The sequence below is a fragment of the Labrus bergylta genome, chromosome 10 (genome assembly GCF_963930695.1).
Source record: "Labrus bergylta chromosome 10, fLabBer1.1, whole genome shotgun sequence".
NCBI lineage: Eukaryota > Metazoa > Chordata > Actinopteri > Labriformes > Labridae > Labrus > Labrus bergylta.
Genome location: NC_089204.1, coordinates 7924622 through 7942272, shown reverse-complemented (window position 1 = coordinate 7942272; position 17651 = coordinate 7924622). Strand labels below are relative to the sequence as shown.

The following is a 17651-nucleotide window of genomic DNA, read 5'->3' as shown; positions in this document are numbered from 1 at the left end:
GTGTGTCGATCGAGACATGAACTAATCAGACCTATTTGTTTTTTGAACCAGGCTGTAAACATGTTAATCTCTGCTGTAAAAACAGGCTTTTTTGAATAGGTGTGTATGTGACTTCCTGTGCTTCTGCAGCCAGCCTCTAGTGGACACTCGAGGAACTGCAGGATTTTAAACTTCAGCATCGGCTTCATTTATCAACCTCGGAGGTCACTGCCTGGTTCTACCACACAGGAAAAAGCTTGTCATGCTGTTACTGCAATAAAACCTGAACCCACAGTTGTACCAGGAAGAGTTTATCAAACTTCTATTATTAGTTACTCATGACAAGCAATCATACGAACTCTTTAATTTATCGTTAATAAAATCTTACACACCTGCCAAACAGGAGGCCAGAGTTCTGAACAGTGAAAACTTCAAATGACTGATGTGGAAACTGCAGCGAGCACATCTGTTCTGTCCACAATCATCTTTACTCATGCATCAAAAATGCTTATCAAGTTCCCACCTGTGTATCCAAACAGTAAAGTGTAGTTTGACTACCGCTCCGCCCGTCAACAAAACACCAACCGCAGAGCCTCCCGACGTGTGAGGCAGCTGAAGGGCACAAATTAAACTTTTGTTCAAACCTCACAAAAATGATTAAACGGTTCAGCAACAGAACAGCTGCAGATGTTCGATGACATCATTCACGAGGCTACGACACCGACTGCTGTGTGCACAAACTCAGACTGACTCTGCACTTTAGAGAGCATCTGAAAATGTGGATTAAAACAGCATGAATTCATGTTTTATATAGAAGATTGGAGTCTCTTTAGGAAGGGGGAGATATACAGGTTGTCAAAAATACGATTCACACTTCACACAAAGACGATACCTGTGCAGGCAGTCGAGGTAAGCATCATCATCAGTTAGCCTACACAGATCACCTGATCTGATAACCAGTATCACAAGTAATTGTATTTCAGCGGCTAGAGACACAAAAACACAAATCAAAGCTAGAAAATACGTCGGAGAGGGACAAGACATCTTAGCTCAGGAGACAACCCCCCCACCTCCCTTCTGACAGCGATAGTCTCCCACTTTGAGGTGCATGTGTGAACAACCAGGTCAGGAGGATTTCAAGAGCAGTCCTCCTGAAATGATCTCGATATTTTCAGTGCAGAGTGCAGATGTGAAAACGGCTCAGCTGATCGGCTGCTGTGTGATTTGAATTTAGTTGGGGTGATTTATTACTTAACGGGCTGCACTGATGCTGCTGGACGACCTTCAGCATGATTTTGTGGGAGAATTTATAAATCCATTTTTGTAATAAGTGTGCAAACTTAACCACACCTTTTTCAAACCCAGTCTGAGGAGGCTTTCAGAAACTTGCACGACAATTCTTAAACTTTTTTTTACTCTTACTTTTAGTACAAACATGACAAACAGACGACCATAAATCACACGTTTAGGGCTGCTGTGGGTTTGGGTCTCCAGCAGCATTATTGCACAGTAATGTATGTAACTGCATACTTGGTTTATATGTGTGCGTGTGTGTGCATGCTTGTGTGTGTGTGTGTGTGTGTGACATCACAGGGCTGCTGGGTAATAATCAAACCCAGAGAAATGAGCAGAGAAGCTTTCCACTGTGTGTCAACCCTGCCTGGCATGGAGAGGCTGCTCTCCCGGAGCCTGGCAGGGTTTACCCTCCTCTCTAACCACCGACAGACATCTCAGCACACGGCCCCGCCAGACTCACGTGCACACACACACACACACACACACACACACACACACACACACACACACAAACAAACAAACACACAAACACACAAACACACACACACACACAAACGCACAAACAAACACGCTGGCTCTGCAGGAGAGAGAGCGAGTCTGATGTGCAGTCGGAGACGCTCAGACTTAAGGTTGTCAAAATGTTTTAAAACATTACCATCTCTGTGAATTTTAAGGATCCATTGCAGAGCTGAACGTCTTCACTGGCCTCACTATTCGATTCGGTTATTAATCCTGTCGACGATTCGATTCGATATCACGATGCATCTCGATGGGCTGCATCCTCAGTTTTCAATATAATGGCCCATGGCTACTTTTCCATCAAAGAAGACGAGCAGTCAGATTAATACTATCTTTCTATTTAAGTGTTTTAGGAATCAATGTCGACATAAATGTCTCTGAAAGAATAAATGAATACACGTCCAGCCATGGACAGAAAACCTATAAACAACCTGCTTCAATGACGTTCTGTCTCTGCATCGAAGCAGAATTGTCCATGTCGTGATGCATCGTAGAAACCATTCATTTCAACAATCCGATCAAGCAGTACAGAAGCTTTGAAAAATACATCTTTTTAATTCGACAGGTGCTTAAGGGAGAACAATAAATCCCACTGAACATGCAGTTAACCTCCTGCACACGGTCTAAACTGAACTAAAACATCGACAACATCTCAGTACTGAATCGTTGCCAATGTTTTTATGCAGTTTAACTTTTACTTTTGGGCCTTTTTTACAGAGCTGCTCAAGAGAGAGAGAGGAAACGTTGGTAGGAGAGAGTAGGGGGAGACATGCAGCAAAGGGCCGAGTTTGGATTTGAACCCACAGCCGCTGGAGCCAAAAAAGGACTGGAGCCTCCTAACATGAGACCTGCAACATAACCAGTAGGCTATCCGCCGACCTTTTGTGCAATTTAGACAATTTGTAGAAGTTTGCCTGAGACTTTGTCTGATTTAAAAACAAGAAATCACAGAATATCTGGTGACCTGGACTTCAGTTTCTGTTTCCGTGGTATCAAACAAGTTTCCATATCGTTGGATTTTTACTAGAATCACATCAAAGTTTAAAGCATTGGACGACCCTTCTCTGACAGCAAGAAGACAAACTCATCATCAGTCCGAGCTTCTTCTCTCCGTCTCCTTTTTTGAAAAAAACTGACATAAACAAAGCCGAGAGTAGAAAGATCCTTCTCGTCCACAACACATGGAGTCCATCACTTCCTCCAACTCTCCCTTTCCTACAGTAAACACCCATCTGTGTACGATTAGGAGGGCAAGCAGCCGTCACACACACACACACACACACACACACACACACACACACACACACACACACACACACACACACACACACACACACACACACACACACACACACACACACACACACACACACACACACACACACACACACACACACACACACACACACACACACACACACACACACACACACACACACACACACACACACACACACACACACACACACACACACACACACACACACACACACACACACACACACACACACACACACACACACGTTTTAATCGACGAGGTGTCTGAATTCAATCTCACATTAAAAATAAAATACGCCATTCCTACAGATTATTGGAGATCGTGCAGCAGAGGGGCTTCTGGGAAACGGGACGCACAGGTAAGATACATGAGAGCTGTGAGGTAACAGGAAGTACATCATGGAGAGTTTCATAACCAATCTCATTATTCTGAACATTCATGCAGCAAAAAGCTTCAAACTCGTCTGAGCCAAAAGTTATTTTCCACGATCGTTTCTTCCCTTTCACAGAAACATTTTATTAACATTTCTCAGTTTTTCCATAAACTTTTATTTTCTCATGTCTCTGTCGAAGTCCTCGCCATCGTGGAGCGTAAATACAGATTTAACGGGATTTGTTTTCTGTCAAATGAAAGACACATGTGCAGGAACTCAGAGTCACGGCTCAGCACAACAGTAAAGACCAGTAAGTGTGAGTGAGAGCGCGTGTGTGCGTGTCTGTGTGTATGTTTGTGTGCACAAGTGTCTAAATAAGTGAAAGTATGAGCTTCACTCTGTCAGGAAACCGTGCTTGGAGGAGGAAGGAATAACGTCTGGCTCTCTTCCAGTGATGCTATGACAGGAAATGTATGCATCCTTAAGTAAACAGAGCTGTTAGCCTGCAGGACGTCGTGCTGTCTAATGGTAGCTGACACACACACACACGGTCCTATCACTGGCTCTGATCCAGGCTGACTCTATCCCACATTCGGTCTCTGGGTAATACTTTAATGGATTAATAAATACCTGCAGAAACACTTGATGACTAAACTTCCTAAAAGGCAGCAGGCTCAGAAATCTAAAATGTGTTTTTCGTTTCTTTCTAAAAGTCACGGAGCGATGACGACTCAGAGCGGCTGAGCAACGATAATCTCAAATCATTCAAGTCTGTAAATAAGAGGAAGCTTATGTTTATTTAGTATTTTTAGAATCTGGACATGCAGGATGAAGAATATTAGTGTGGCAGTTCAAAGCAGAGAAGCACCGAAAGAGATTCACAATTTTTACCTGCCGATTATTGATTTTAGCTGATTTAGATATAGCTGCAGCAGGTAGCCTGGTGGAGGTGGAGGAGGGAGGAGGTAGAGGTGGAGGAGGTAGAGATATCAGGGAGGAGGAGGGATGTGGAGGAAGAAAAAGGGGGGAGGAGGAGAAGATGGAGGTGGAGGAGGGAGGAGGTGGAGGAGGGATGTGGAGGAGGAAAGAGGAGGGAGGAGGAGATGGAGGTGGAGGAGGGAGGAGGAGCTGGAGGAGAAGAGATATCAGGGAAGAGGAGGAGATGGAGGAGGGATGTGGAGAAGATGGAGGTGGAGAAAGGAGGTAGCGGTGAAGGAGGAGAAGATGGAGGTAGAGGAGGGATGGAGGAGGATAAGGGGAGGAGGGACGAGCGTTGAGGAGGTGGAGGAGACAGAGGGAGGAAAAGGTATCATATTTTACCTCTTCCTAATATTGATATTAGATTTTTGATCTGACATCTCTATTACTGATAATATATTGAGTATTTATCATGTAGGGAGATGAAGAACCAGGTTTCTGAGTGCAGGTAAACACCAGATCCTGGATATGATCAGAACCAGGATCAGACTCTTAACCGGGGTACTCAGGTCCATGTGATCACACTCAGTGGTTTATTTATCATCGTAAATCAGACCCTGTTAAACTGAAAACATACTGCGCTAACAATGAGGAGAGGTAATGTCTTATTACCTCTCATGAGGTAGAAACGTCAGCAGGAATTAAAATAAATGGGCTCGCATTAACAAAATGACTGTGTGTGCCGTTAAACTGCACGCCGTTCAGTTTGAATCCAACCTGGAAAATCCTGCAGGTCTAAACACAGAACTTTATTTATAACAGACAGAAGAGCTGCTTCCACACAGCTTTGAATTTATTCTTTTTATTTAGATGTTATTCCTCCGACTCCTGAACCCTCCAACCCCAGAGCAGTTATAAAGACGAGCTTAAACTGTGCGTACGCACACACGCACGCACGCACGCACGCACGAACGCACGCACGCACGCACACACACACTAACAGAGTGTTATGGCACTAGGAAAGAATCTGCCACAGTCACTCAAACTGACAGCTTTTATTATTTATTAATTAGCTTCTTTTACAAGCTGGAGAATTTAGTAATTTACTGAGGCTGCTGGCAGAAGGAGGAGGAGGAGGAGGAGGAGGAGGGGGAAGAGGAGGAGGAGGTGGTGGTGGTAAAGAAGGAGGGAGAAGGAGCAGGAAGTTTGAGGGAGGAGGAAAAGGGTGGAGGACTGAGTTGGTAGAGGAGGAAGTGGAATGAGGAGTTGGAGGAGGAGGTTGTTTTTCCAGCCCTGAGGGACAAAGGAGCCTCTCAGGTAAGAGTGAAAATCCAGCAGCTCTGAATCCCGACTCGACTTATTTCCTCTTTTATTATTATAAAAAAGACTTCAGACGGAGGAGAGACTTTATATTTTTAAAATCATTAAATTAATCTACACGTGGTCGCTGTTTCTGCTTCCTGTTTTCACTGCACAAACGTTCTCTGCGTTTTATAGAATGAACGTCAGAGAAACATTTTAATCATAATTATCTATTAAGAGCCAAAGAATGTGTTAGATATCCAGGACGAGCACTTGTACTGTGCTTCCGCAACGCCAAAATGCAACGTGATCTCACAGACTGGGACGCCAATATCACGCCGTCGATGTGACAGCGGCTGAGCAGAGTGACGGCACTTTTGGGGAAAGCACGACTGACACATCCCACCCTGGACACCGTCTCTTCAGTCCGACCCGCACCTCCAGATCCCTCAACGGGTTCTACCAAAGAGCCATTAAGGACCTGGAAACTTTTTCCCTTAAAGCGAGGGATGTAGAGCGTAAGGACGGACACCTTGAAAGGGTGATCGGTATTTAAATCTTCTTTTTCTTATCAACAGCATCAGCATCTCATAATGTTTGACTTTCACAGAGTTTGTTTACAGGAGAGAACAAAACAAGACATCAATACATGAAGGCACGTTGGGGGTCACACTGAGCATGTGCAGTAGAAGAATCATGCAGTACCTCGCTCTCACTACACTCGCTGGGATCATCGCCATGAACCGACATCTGGTAGCAGGCGTACAGCGCCGCCGACTGCTCATAGGACGCCGTGAACTGAGGGTCCTCAAAGCTGACCGGCACTAGCCTCACCTTCAAACATAGAGGGTGTGGAGGGAGGGAGGGGGATTTTAAAGGGATGACATTAACACAAGGAGGTGGAGGAGTTAGAGAAGGTTTGAAAAAAAAAAAAAAGAAGAAGCTGTGCAGGAACGCAGAGCGCAGGATTGAACAACAGAGGTTGTAAACAGAGTTATACAAGAGCTCTGCATGTCAGGGTTCACTTCAGTCTCCTACAGTCCTCAGGGCAACATGCTAACACAGCACGGCTGCTTCCAGTTTACACACTGATTCACTGCTTTTATCAGATGGCTGCACACGTGAGTGCAAGACAACAACCGAGGGATTCTAGGAGACTGAAGTCGTGCTTTCAGAAAAAAAAAAAAAAGATGGCGGGCAATTTGAGGATGAGGCTAGTGCACTGCCAAGCTCCGAGCACGGATCGCAGGGGGGAACATTTAAACAGGGCCGTCACGGTGTCAGGATTTTAAACTTCAAACAATCTATAACAAAAATAGAAGTCCGAGGCATCAATATCCAGGAATTCCTTGTTTTCAATGAAACACCTGCACGATGTCCAAACGTTTGGGTACCGAAAAGTTTCCAATGTTTTTGTGAAATTTAGATACTGTGAAGGAGATGTGTTTTTTTTTAAGTACAACCTTAATCAGCACGTAGAGTGGAGAGGCTGCAAGGTGGTGGTGGTGTTGGTGGTGGTGGTGGGCACAGACGGAATGAATGTGTGAAGGTCGAGCTGCCCCCCCCCCCAACAAAACCGACACAACTCGAGACTAACGACTTGACCGAGGGCCAAGTCAGACACCTGGAGAAACACTGCTCTCAACCACGGAGGATGGAAACATCTCCCATTCCCTTTCCTCCCCCTCTCTTTGACACACTCTCTCCCCCTCTCTCTCTCTCGCTTTAAGACGAACACCTTCATTCGCTTCTTTCCATTCATGCAGACATTTTGAATTTCCCTCCTGCTGCGTTGGATTTCCAGAGTGTTTTTGAGTAAATTTAAGATTGAAACTAAGAAACAGAGACAGGTATTCTTTAAATAAAAGATCCATCTTTAAAAAGAGGATAAGAGGATGAGTCCTCTGTAGGTACCCGGACCTGTCCCTCCCCTCCCTGCCCGGGTACCACTGAGCAGGTTGACCTAAAGCCCCCCATCCTCTGACCTGGCTCTCGGAGGGTTTGTCAGGAGGGTCCTTGTGAATGGCCATCTGGTAGAGTTTGTACACCTGGTAGGAGGCGTCGAAAGAGGCTTTGAACTGCGGGCTAGGGGGATTGGAGCGCACTAGCCTCACCTTCAAAAAGAATAACGTGCAGAAAAAAAGGTTAACATCAACACACGGATCAAAGAGCATAAAATACAGTGATGCTTAAAATCCTTTAAAAGAGGAACTCTCAAATCAAAGAGAGAAGAAAGGCGAGAGGACGAGACAAACACACCCTCTCCTGTCCACTCACACACCGGGTCATATTTATATCCAGAGCCGTCAGCGTTCATGGGATTATCAGGACGCGATTACATGTTTGTTTTTTTATTGCATTAATAGAGTTCTATTTTGTCCCTTTCAGCCCACCGTAGTTAGCGTCTTCCTGCTGCATCAGATAAACAAACGACAGATAGAAAAAACGACACCAATGAGTCTTTGAATGCATCGCTTCACTTCTTAGAGAGGTCCCCATGACATGTTGTCTACCGGAAGTTCCTCCATTTCCTTTCAAAATAAAAGCTGTCTTTCAAATAAAACTGCTCCGTTACTTTTTCCTGCATGTCAACATCGCTTTTCTGAAAAGTTGAAAGATTTTCAACCTCCACTAAAAGGAGGAGTGCTCGGAAAAAAAGACGCTGGGCTGCGAACGCTCTCATAAAAACAACTGAAAAAAAGATGCTGGTGGACACGGGCTCTAATAAAGTACGAAATATAAAATAACAGCTTGACGGCTCTGATTTTAAATGTTTCTTATTTTTGAAAGATTTATTTTTCTTTCTTATTAAAAACACAACAAATACAAAGACAGCGGGCCGTTGTGTTTCACTCTGTCGTTTTATTTGTTTTGTTTTTTTTACCGACTGATGTAAATCAAAGTTCCAGTTAAGTTTGGAGCTGAACTCAGAATGATCCGGTTCTCCCCCGAAGCAGAGAGGGTGTGTTTGGTCCATCTCAAACGGGAGGTGTTACACAGAAAGGACAATGTTTCAAACATCAAACAAAATTCATAAATGACCTTTGACCTCTTTACTATAAATGTAATGAAGATACAGGAGCCCACTTCCAGCACTTCACCTCGTCACGTCTGATTTCAAGGACACACAGAGCAGAGATTACTTTTATGTCTGAATGAGATACAGAAATCAGGAGTCAGCAGCTTGTTCCTTCAAAATAAAATACAGACTTCTCCTAAAGTAAAGCTGCTCCATCGTCTCTTCTGGGCCTCCATACATGTGTGGTGGTGACTGTGTCTGCAGAGACTCTGTCCTCTGACTGGATTTTACTGTTCTGCTTTGTTCTGGTTGACTCGGGACGTTTCTGGGCGGAAGCTGGTGTGTTTCCTCCAGCCAATGACAGCGCAGCAGGTGAGTTTAGGAGTGGATACAATTCAGTGACTGGACGCGGTTCAAACCGGTGAATATGACAGACGTGGACGTAGCAGCAGAGAAGAGAAAGTATAATCACAATGAGGAGAAACACCAAGCGGATAAAGCTGGTTCTAAAACGAGGGTGAACCTTGTGTTGTCTTTTACCCGTGGACGTGGAGTTGTTCTGCTTCCTGTTGGACTGGCAGGTGACAAACACCGCCGGTTAGCTTGTGATAGCGTGCGTTAGCTTGCAGTGCAGCTACAAGCAGTAAACGTACACGGAGGGCTCCGTTTGAATGTTACAAACATTACTGACTCCACCTTTAATGTTCTTACTGCGTCATGACCTGTCGTGTCCATTACAGCTCAATCAGTCCGTATACAGATATTTAAGCTGCAGACTTTGAGGGGAATGTTTGCAGAGCTTTAAATCAAACTGTGACGGAGAGGCTGAGGACAGAAGAAGTCTGCGTGTTGCTGATTTCACACAAACTAAAAGAAGACTCCGAACTCCTCATCCACGGGCCTCTTTTAATTAACCGTCTGCAGGTTGTGAAGCTTTTGTTGGCTGCAGAGGCGGAGCCAGAAGAATCCCCTGGACAGACGGACGACGGGGACAGAGGAGCTGAACCCGCGGTTTGTTTGAGTTGGACCTCGGAGGCTTTCTCTCATATGACCACTTGGCATCTGAATCCTTTATTCAAACAGACATGCTGGGTCTCTTTTTTTTTAATAAAAGGTCCACTCTTTCTCATTTTCAATCTAAAGATTTATTTTCATTGACTGGAATCATTTTGGTGAAGCAACAGTGCAGCAGATGAAGACAGCATGGAAATTAAGTTTTAAAAATCCTCATCACACTCCTGAAATTTAACACCCGCAATGTGACCTCTTTGTGACCCCTGGTAGAGTAGAGTCTCATGATGGCTTTTGTTCTTCTTCATTAAAAAGACGTTCACAGAGGCTTGAACTCAGAGATGTGTTCCTCTAAACCTGGATCTCTCAGACTTTACAGTAGAGAGGTTTTTTTTTTTTTTAAAAGTATATAAAAGTTGAGACGACTCGCTGCTGGATCGTTTCATGTTAACAAAAAGTGAAACACTTTGAAAAGTCTAAAATGTGTGAAGACAGAGGGGGAGAGCTGGAAGTAAAACAGCGCCACACTCTCCTGAAGGGCTCTGAGTCGCGGTCTCACACTGACCCCTGGTGGTGGATGATGGAGCCACAGCTGACTTTAAAGCCCAAACAGCAAACGGAGCTAATTAACAGACTTTACACTTAAACTTGATTTCTCTGACGGTGTTATTAATCTCTGCAAACTGCATTTGAGTTCTGTAAGAAGTGAAACATCTCCTGATGCAGCAGAGCAGGTTCAGAGGATGTAAATGTCTCTGTTTCATTTCCTGTTAATGTTTATTTGGAATAACATCCTACGTGACCTGCACAGAAGTAGCGTGACATCTTTTACAGATGGATTCAATTTAGATGCCGCAGTGTAAAACATCGCCATCTTCATCTTCTGCTGTGAGAAACTCTTTAAAGTCTGCAGCTCAGTCGATCACAACGAGAGATTCAGGATGAGGATTAAATCACTGAACTGAAACTGCAACATGTGAAAAACAGCTAACTGCGTCGGGTCGATTATTCGCCTTGTACAGATATGATTAACCTTCCCTTGCAGAGGACGCCCTTGCGTTCATGCCCACTTAGTGAAATTGGTCGATAATTGCAGGGACACTAATGAATCCAATTGTAAGAGCAGACTGGGGGGGAGGGGGGTCTTGCTGTTCTAGTCTTGAGGGGTTTGCAGATAAGAGACAGACATGTCGGGGTTCATCGCTGCATCTGGCTCAAATCTTAGTAAAGACCAGAGGTGACGTCACTCGACCAACCTCAGCTAAACCTCAGAAATCTTTCTTCATAATCCCCCCCCCCCCCCCTTCCTCCTCCCGCCAAAAAGCTTCATTTCCATGTCGTCTCATCCCGGCAGAGCTGGGAGCTGTGGTTTTCATGTCATCAGCAGGGTAACATGACTCGGTTTGTGCGGTGTGCCTGTCGTTTGGTTGAACTCAAACTGGGAAGCGATGGTTTTTCCACTCTGCTCTGGCCACATATTGGCGCCCCGCACACGTAAACACGCGGTGAAGTCACTGGAAGCGGGCCCCGTGAAATCTCTTTTTTTAAGCTGACTGAATCCAAACATGGCGGAGACAGAAACTCCACCAAAAACAGAGACTCTTTAAATCATCACAACGGTCGTCCAAGTCACACAAACAGAGAGAGAGACGAAAGACCCTCGTCTGTGTTTCTGCTTACCTCGAGGCCATGAGACGAGTTCTCAGGCAACGACTTGGTCATGAAGTCTTCCAGAGGTTTGGGCTGGTTGGTCTGGGCGGGGGTGGTGGGTGTGGGTGAGACGATGGGGGAGGCTCCATCCGCGAGTTGTCTCGTCTGCTCCTTCTGAAGACGGCGCTCCTTCCTCAGGTCTTTGGCCTTCCGACACGGCGGCCTGCTGGCGTCAGCGCCCGTTCCTGCACCACAGAGAAGAAAGAAACTTTCAGACTCTTCCTGAAGCTTTGTCATGCTGATGACATGGCAGAACATTTTCACCACATTTCAAGATAACACCGGGGAGGGAAATGTCGTGCATACTCTACAACTGAAACGTTTACGACCACGACCACTATCTATGTGCTTACACTCTAGGACCTGAATCTGGACGCCGCCTGAGAGCTCACACCGTACCCGATGTGCACCGCCTCAGTCATATCAAAGACAGTCCTGAAGTCGGGAATATGGCTCTGCTCTCATCATGTGAGGGTGTGCAGTCGTAAGGCCAACATTTGAAGCTTGTCGGACCGTTAAAAAGCAGGTGCCTACTCGCCTTCAAGATGGCGCCAGTGGAGCGGCAGCCTGTTACATGCAGTGTATCTATCCATCAGCTGTTTAACCCCAGGCCACACCAACAGGCATGTAAGTACAAAAATTGTCGTTTTAAATCGTAAATCGTCAGCTCGTGAACACACAAACATCAGAGCTCCAGAAAACTGTTCTGCTGTTTTACTGCAGCACTAAACTAAATCCACTGACTTTACCTAAATGACATGGAGAGTTTGAACGAGTTCATGACTTTTGAAAGCTTTGAGAGTAAAACTGTAGACTCCTCGATGTCTTCTTTGAGAGCAGCCTTATTACTCTCAGAGCAAACTCATACACTTTCTCTTTTCTCTCTCTAAAAGGAGACCAACGAGAACAATCTCTGAAGCAACTGAATCCCTGTTTCCCTCTCTCTGTCCCCCTCCTCCCCAGAGCTCCTGCCAAGCCCTGCAGCTCTTCGGGCATCCCATGTCAACAGTTTACACGCCCACATCCCGTTTGGAGCAATAAGGAAACGACAACCATTTCCTGCTCGTCCTATTGCCAGCCGCCACCATAAGCTCACTTTCTTTACACTCCCTGAGTCGACGTCACAAAAGGGGGGGTGGTGGAGGTTCAGCTGAAGGATTTAAGATTCTTTTTCTACCAGAAGAGGCAGCGTTCATTCTTTGAGGAGTCAAACTGACCAAAGCAGGACATTAAAAGGTTATTCAGTGATTCATGTTAAATTGATAACAGGTATAATATGTAGGCGTGACTTAAAGTAGACCCTGACCACGATGGTGTTTCTGAGACTTAGAGATATATCAGTTCCAGAGAAGAATCAAACGAGGTCCGACATGAAGAACCACACAACCGTTACTTCTGACCAAGTGATCTGATTGGACGGGAGGCATTTCATCTTGAGTGCTGCTGAGACTTTTCACCACACATATCACTCCGCCTCAGCCATGAGGAGGAGGAGGAACACCTATTTACATTACAGTGAACCATGCTCCTCTCATTGTATTGTTTGCATGATACATTTAAACACATAAAGGCAAAAAAGAACAATAACAAAAAAAACAACTCTCTCTCTCACACACACGCACTCTTGAGGACAGCACACGGAGCCTCGGTGAAGATAAAGTCTGACAGATCGGTTCCTGTGGACGACATGTGTTTCCACTCCTGCACTTAACACTTCATAAAAACTACGACACGCTCCTTTCCTGTTTTTCAACACACACACGCACGCACGCACGCACGCACGCACACACGCACGCACGCACGCACACACGCACGCGAACGGAGAAGCTCGTCTAGAAAATAAAAACAGGAGGAGACGAGAAAAACGAAAACATTGAAAAAAGAAAAATTATTTTTGTGGTGGCCAATAATGAAATAAAAGAAATGTGCTGCTGCTGTCCCGCATGTTAACCTGTAGGGACACGAGGTGTGTATTCTGTGGACGGAGGAAGCTGTTATTAAATCGCCGTGATAAGCAGACTGTGTGTGTGTGTCTCTTTCTCTTCACTCCGCAGACTTTAAACACACTCGGACTTTACGGCCTCCTACTTTTTACAACTCACACATCTGGGCTCTCTGCCATTATGCAACAACTTACTTTAATGAACACCATCACCTGCTGCAGGAGACTTTCCAGGAAAAAGTGTTGATCCTAGCAACTCTATAAAAGGAGAGGACATAGGCTGCTGGTCTCAAAAGTAATGCCAAGCTTGAGTGTTTTAAACCTGCATTCTTTCCAATGGCCAGTCGGGGGCAACTCCACTGTTTGCAAAAAGAAGGACCCAGGTAGGATTAATATTTGCATCGTCTAAGATTATATCCTGTCACTCATTTTGCAAAAATATATCGAAAGTGTTGAGAGTCAGCACACATTCACTGCAAATGACTGAGCCGAACAGGACAGAGTTCTGATTGAAAATATCTGTCCAGGTGTTCTCTGTTGGAAAAGGTCTGTCCAGGTGTTCTCTGTTGGAAAATATCTGTCCAGGTGTTCTCTGTTGGAAAATATCTGTCCAGGTGTTTGGTGTTGGAAAAGGTCTGTCCAGGTGTTCTCTGTTGGAAAAGGTCTGTCCAGGTGTTCTCTGTTGGAAAAGGTCTGTCCAGGTGTTCTGTTGGAAAAGGTCTGTCCAGGTGTTCTCTCTCTCTCTTTATGTGTGTGTGTGTGTGTCGTGATGCATCAACACTAAACCGTAGTCCCCCCCCCCTCGCTGTATGTCGGGATGAGCAGTAAGGCTGACACCAAGCTGTCGTGCTCGTCTCTGGAGCGGTTAGTTCTGTGGATCCTGTTCTCGTTAAATATTAGTGGAGCTCTCAAACAATAAGTGGTTAAAGTGCTGCTTCCTGTGTCTAACAGGAGTTTATTATCTCTTCTCTGTGAGTGTTGTTTATTCATTACTGTGAGGATTTCCTGCTCTGAACACTGAAGGGGAGAAGAAGACGGATGAGCTCAGGGCAGACACTCTCCAGAGAACAGCAGAAAACAGACTCACTCAGAGAGAAGCTGCTGCACACAGGGGCGTCTGCAACGCAGTGAACAGTGACACACCGTGGTCAGCAACGCTGCTTTAATACACAACACCAAAGGATCAGTCATTCAAAACACTGATGTCACGAACTGTCCTTAAAGCTACCTTCACTACTTTAAAGCTGCCCCTCCTTCAGCTGTTTCTAATTCAACCTTTAGATCAAGAGCAAAGACTCGTATAAAGGCTGTTTTTAAAGACAGTCCTGGCTAAGAGAGGCTGCAGCTTCATACACTAAACCCACCAATGAACCAACAAGAGATTAAGATATCAAGAAACACTTCCTGATGCTTCTGCAGCCATGACCAGTGCAGAAAGAGCAGCTAATTTCCACATGTGCGCCACGCACTACGGCACTGGTCAATGCACTCGCTGTGGTCCGTCTCTGGAGCATGCCAGCAGCGCCTCTCCACTCTGCGAGTCTATTACAGCTGTTCCTGGCTGCGCTCGAGAAACTGACCCAGTGAGGCAGGGCGTGCGCCGTCGGACAGAGCAAAATCGTGGCTCTGCAGAACGCAACATGCAGTTTCCAAACACAGCAGGAGCCATCGCAGTCAGTCAGGCTCATTGTTGATGTGTAAAGCAGCGAGTAGTAGTGATAGTTTGAACAGCTTTATATCAGACTTCTCACCTGGTTTAGGAGCGGCAGCTGTCGTTCGTCCATCAGGTACACACACCGGATCCTTCCTGGACGTCTCTGAGCCGGTCGGTGCAGCGTCAGCTTCGTCCTTCTTCTGAGCGTCTGTGATCGTCGGACACTCTGCGGCTTCCTTCTGAAGGTCTGTGACGACAGCACACTTCAGATCCGAGTGACAGATTTTACCGTGCTCCCGTGGACCGGCGTCTTCACACACAGACTCCATCGGCTCACCTGGAGACACAAACCTCAGCGTTAGTTACACCAGACAATCTGCTACACACAACCACAACACCAACACTGAGAGGAGTCTGTGAAGGATGAGGCTGAAGAAACAGATGTTACACATTAAAAACATGTTAATGTCACGGCCTCTAATGATGCAGAAACCTGCGATGAGACAAAAAAACATCAAAGACTAAAAATCATAAGATCTGTTTCAAACTGTGGAAGCCAATTTGTGTTTTTGAATAAATCTGAATTCAGGCAGATGAAGAAACATCAATAAATCATCTGTAATGTTTCCTGATAGTATAACAAGCTGCTGTCTTTTTTTTTCTTCCATGTTTTGAACATGAGTATAAAAATGTATGTCGGGCAGGTTTCACAACCTAAGGGTCCCGACCCCCAGTGGGGTCGTATGGAATTCAAATGGGGTCGCCTGAAATTAGTAATTATAGGTCGGAAAGTGTATTGCAGCTACGCCTGGGTGATAAAACAATAACGCTTAAGAGAAGGAGAAAAAGACAACGAACAGCCAATCAGGTCGCAGGGATTTGGGTGGGCGGGCTTACAGACGTTTGGAGCGGAATGGAAACACAACCGAATTTAGCGATAGCGACACCGAAGAAAACATGGATCCTACCAGCTCAGCCTCAAGACGTTATCCAGTTTAGCATGGGCTTTAGGCTACTGTGAGCCTCAGCCAACGCGTCATGTGACGGCTACGTGACCATGCTTTAAATTGCTCAAATGTAAACACAAGATGCCACGCCACTAACCAAGACCAAGACATACCCGAGAACAGAGTGCTCCGAGACCGATTCAAAACCAAGACCATAAATATCTCTGAAGAATCCTCATCTTATGTCCCTCACTTAGACTTTAACACTGGGAAGGTTGCGTCCGTAACCGGGGGATAAACTCAAACTACAAATAAAGTGATTTGTTCTTTTAGAAAGAGGCGTTTTCCTTCTAATCACAGTAATGACGTCGAAAAATAGTCTTTCAGTGGTGCTCTTTATTAAAAAACTGGAGTCCGCCATGTCTGAGACTGAAACAAGACCGAGTAAAAATGCTTTTGATTCCCAGACGAGACCGAGACCTTCAAAACGAGGTCTACAGACCGGTCCTGAGTCCAAGACTAATGTGGAGTACTACGACACTAAACTGTAGGTCTCTGGGTTTTGGTCGTCTGCTGTCGTTAGGGTTTTGTAAAGTCAAAGTGAGATCACGAGCCAAAAGAAACCACTGATACCGAGAAAGAAAGAAAGAAATACCTTCATCAATCCCCGTAGAGAGATAACAGACACGTTACTTATCAGACGATTCACATGCCGTCATACCTTTAATAACAGTGAAATAAATACACTCACCATCTTCCTGACCTTTGGGTAATTCTCCTTTCGAGATGAATTTGCTCATTTTCTTCAGGATTTTTTTGTGGGATTTGGAAGGCTGAAACTTCAGCGCGTGACATCTGAACAGAGAGACAGGTTAAGTTACAAAAACATAAAGTGAGTATAAAGCTGACCTTTATACCGGTTTAAAATACCGAGGCACGCACCGCCATTACCGAGAGTGCAGCCCTAAACATCAAAGCGGTGGTTTACTGTTCAGTAAATAAAGTTTGTGGAGTTCTGCTTTGATTTAAAGACTCCTCAAGTAAAGTCAACGAGTGACCAGCGTTGGCGGTCAGTGCAACTTGAACCTTTGAACAGACTGCGACTTATGTTCCAGAGTTTACGGTATTTCTGCTGCTTCATAAATATTAAGGCGTTTATCTAACATGTCTGTAAATCCATCGTGCACCTCCCTTTGTGTGTTCAGTGTGTTGTGGTCTCATCAGTTCTCTGATCTGGACTTGTGATTGGTGGATTACCTGATGGTGTACTGTGGGCAGCACGTTTTGTTCATGATGGGCTTGTAGACGTATTTCCCACTTCTGCAAAGCAAATGACACAAGAACACATTATGAAGACCTGAAGTATATAAAACATTATTTATGATTCCATATTCAAAGTTTGATTCTGTATGAGGGCATTTAAGGAGGCGGCTTCTCACCTTCTCCATCCTCGATCGATCAGGTCTTGGTAATCCTGCACAGTCATGGTGTGAGTCCACATCCCTGAAAACCAAAGGAACATCCAAATTGTCAAACATTAAAGGAACAATGTGCAACTTTTAGATCCAGTAGATGTCGCTCTTGAGCTCCAACATGAAACCAAAACAAACTACTGTTTGGCCACGCCTCCTCCGTACTGAAGCCTCCACTCTCCTCCAGAGACACACCTCCAACCCCTCTCTCCACTCGAGTTTATATGACT

The 17651-nt window shown here is 45.2% G+C and overlaps 1 protein-coding gene across 4 annotated transcripts in view; it reads right to left on the bottom strand.

Moving 5' to 3' along the window:
* LOC109987214 (arginyl-tRNA--protein transferase 1) overlaps positions 1 to 17651 on the bottom strand; it is a 61340-nt gene that overhangs the window by 39186 nt on the left and 4503 nt on the right. The window contains exons 2-7 of one of the 4 annotated variants that reach the window (XM_029278114.2): positions 17389 to 17452; positions 17207 to 17269; positions 16713 to 16804; positions 15100 to 15339; positions 11377 to 11591; positions 7652 to 7780 (exon numbers count right to left, since the gene is read on the bottom strand). In XM_029278114.2, coding sequence (XP_029133947.2) covers positions 7652 to 7780; positions 11377 to 11591; positions 15100 to 15339; positions 16713 to 16804; positions 17207 to 17269; positions 17389 to 17452 — 803 coding nt within the window. Of the gene's footprint in view, positions 1 to 6371; positions 6501 to 7651; positions 7781 to 11376; positions 11592 to 15099; positions 15340 to 16700; positions 16805 to 17206; positions 17270 to 17388; positions 17453 to 17651 lie in introns of all 4 variants that reach the window. The other 3 variants (XM_020638231.3, XM_020638232.3, XM_020638233.3) reach the window with 3 other exon arrangements.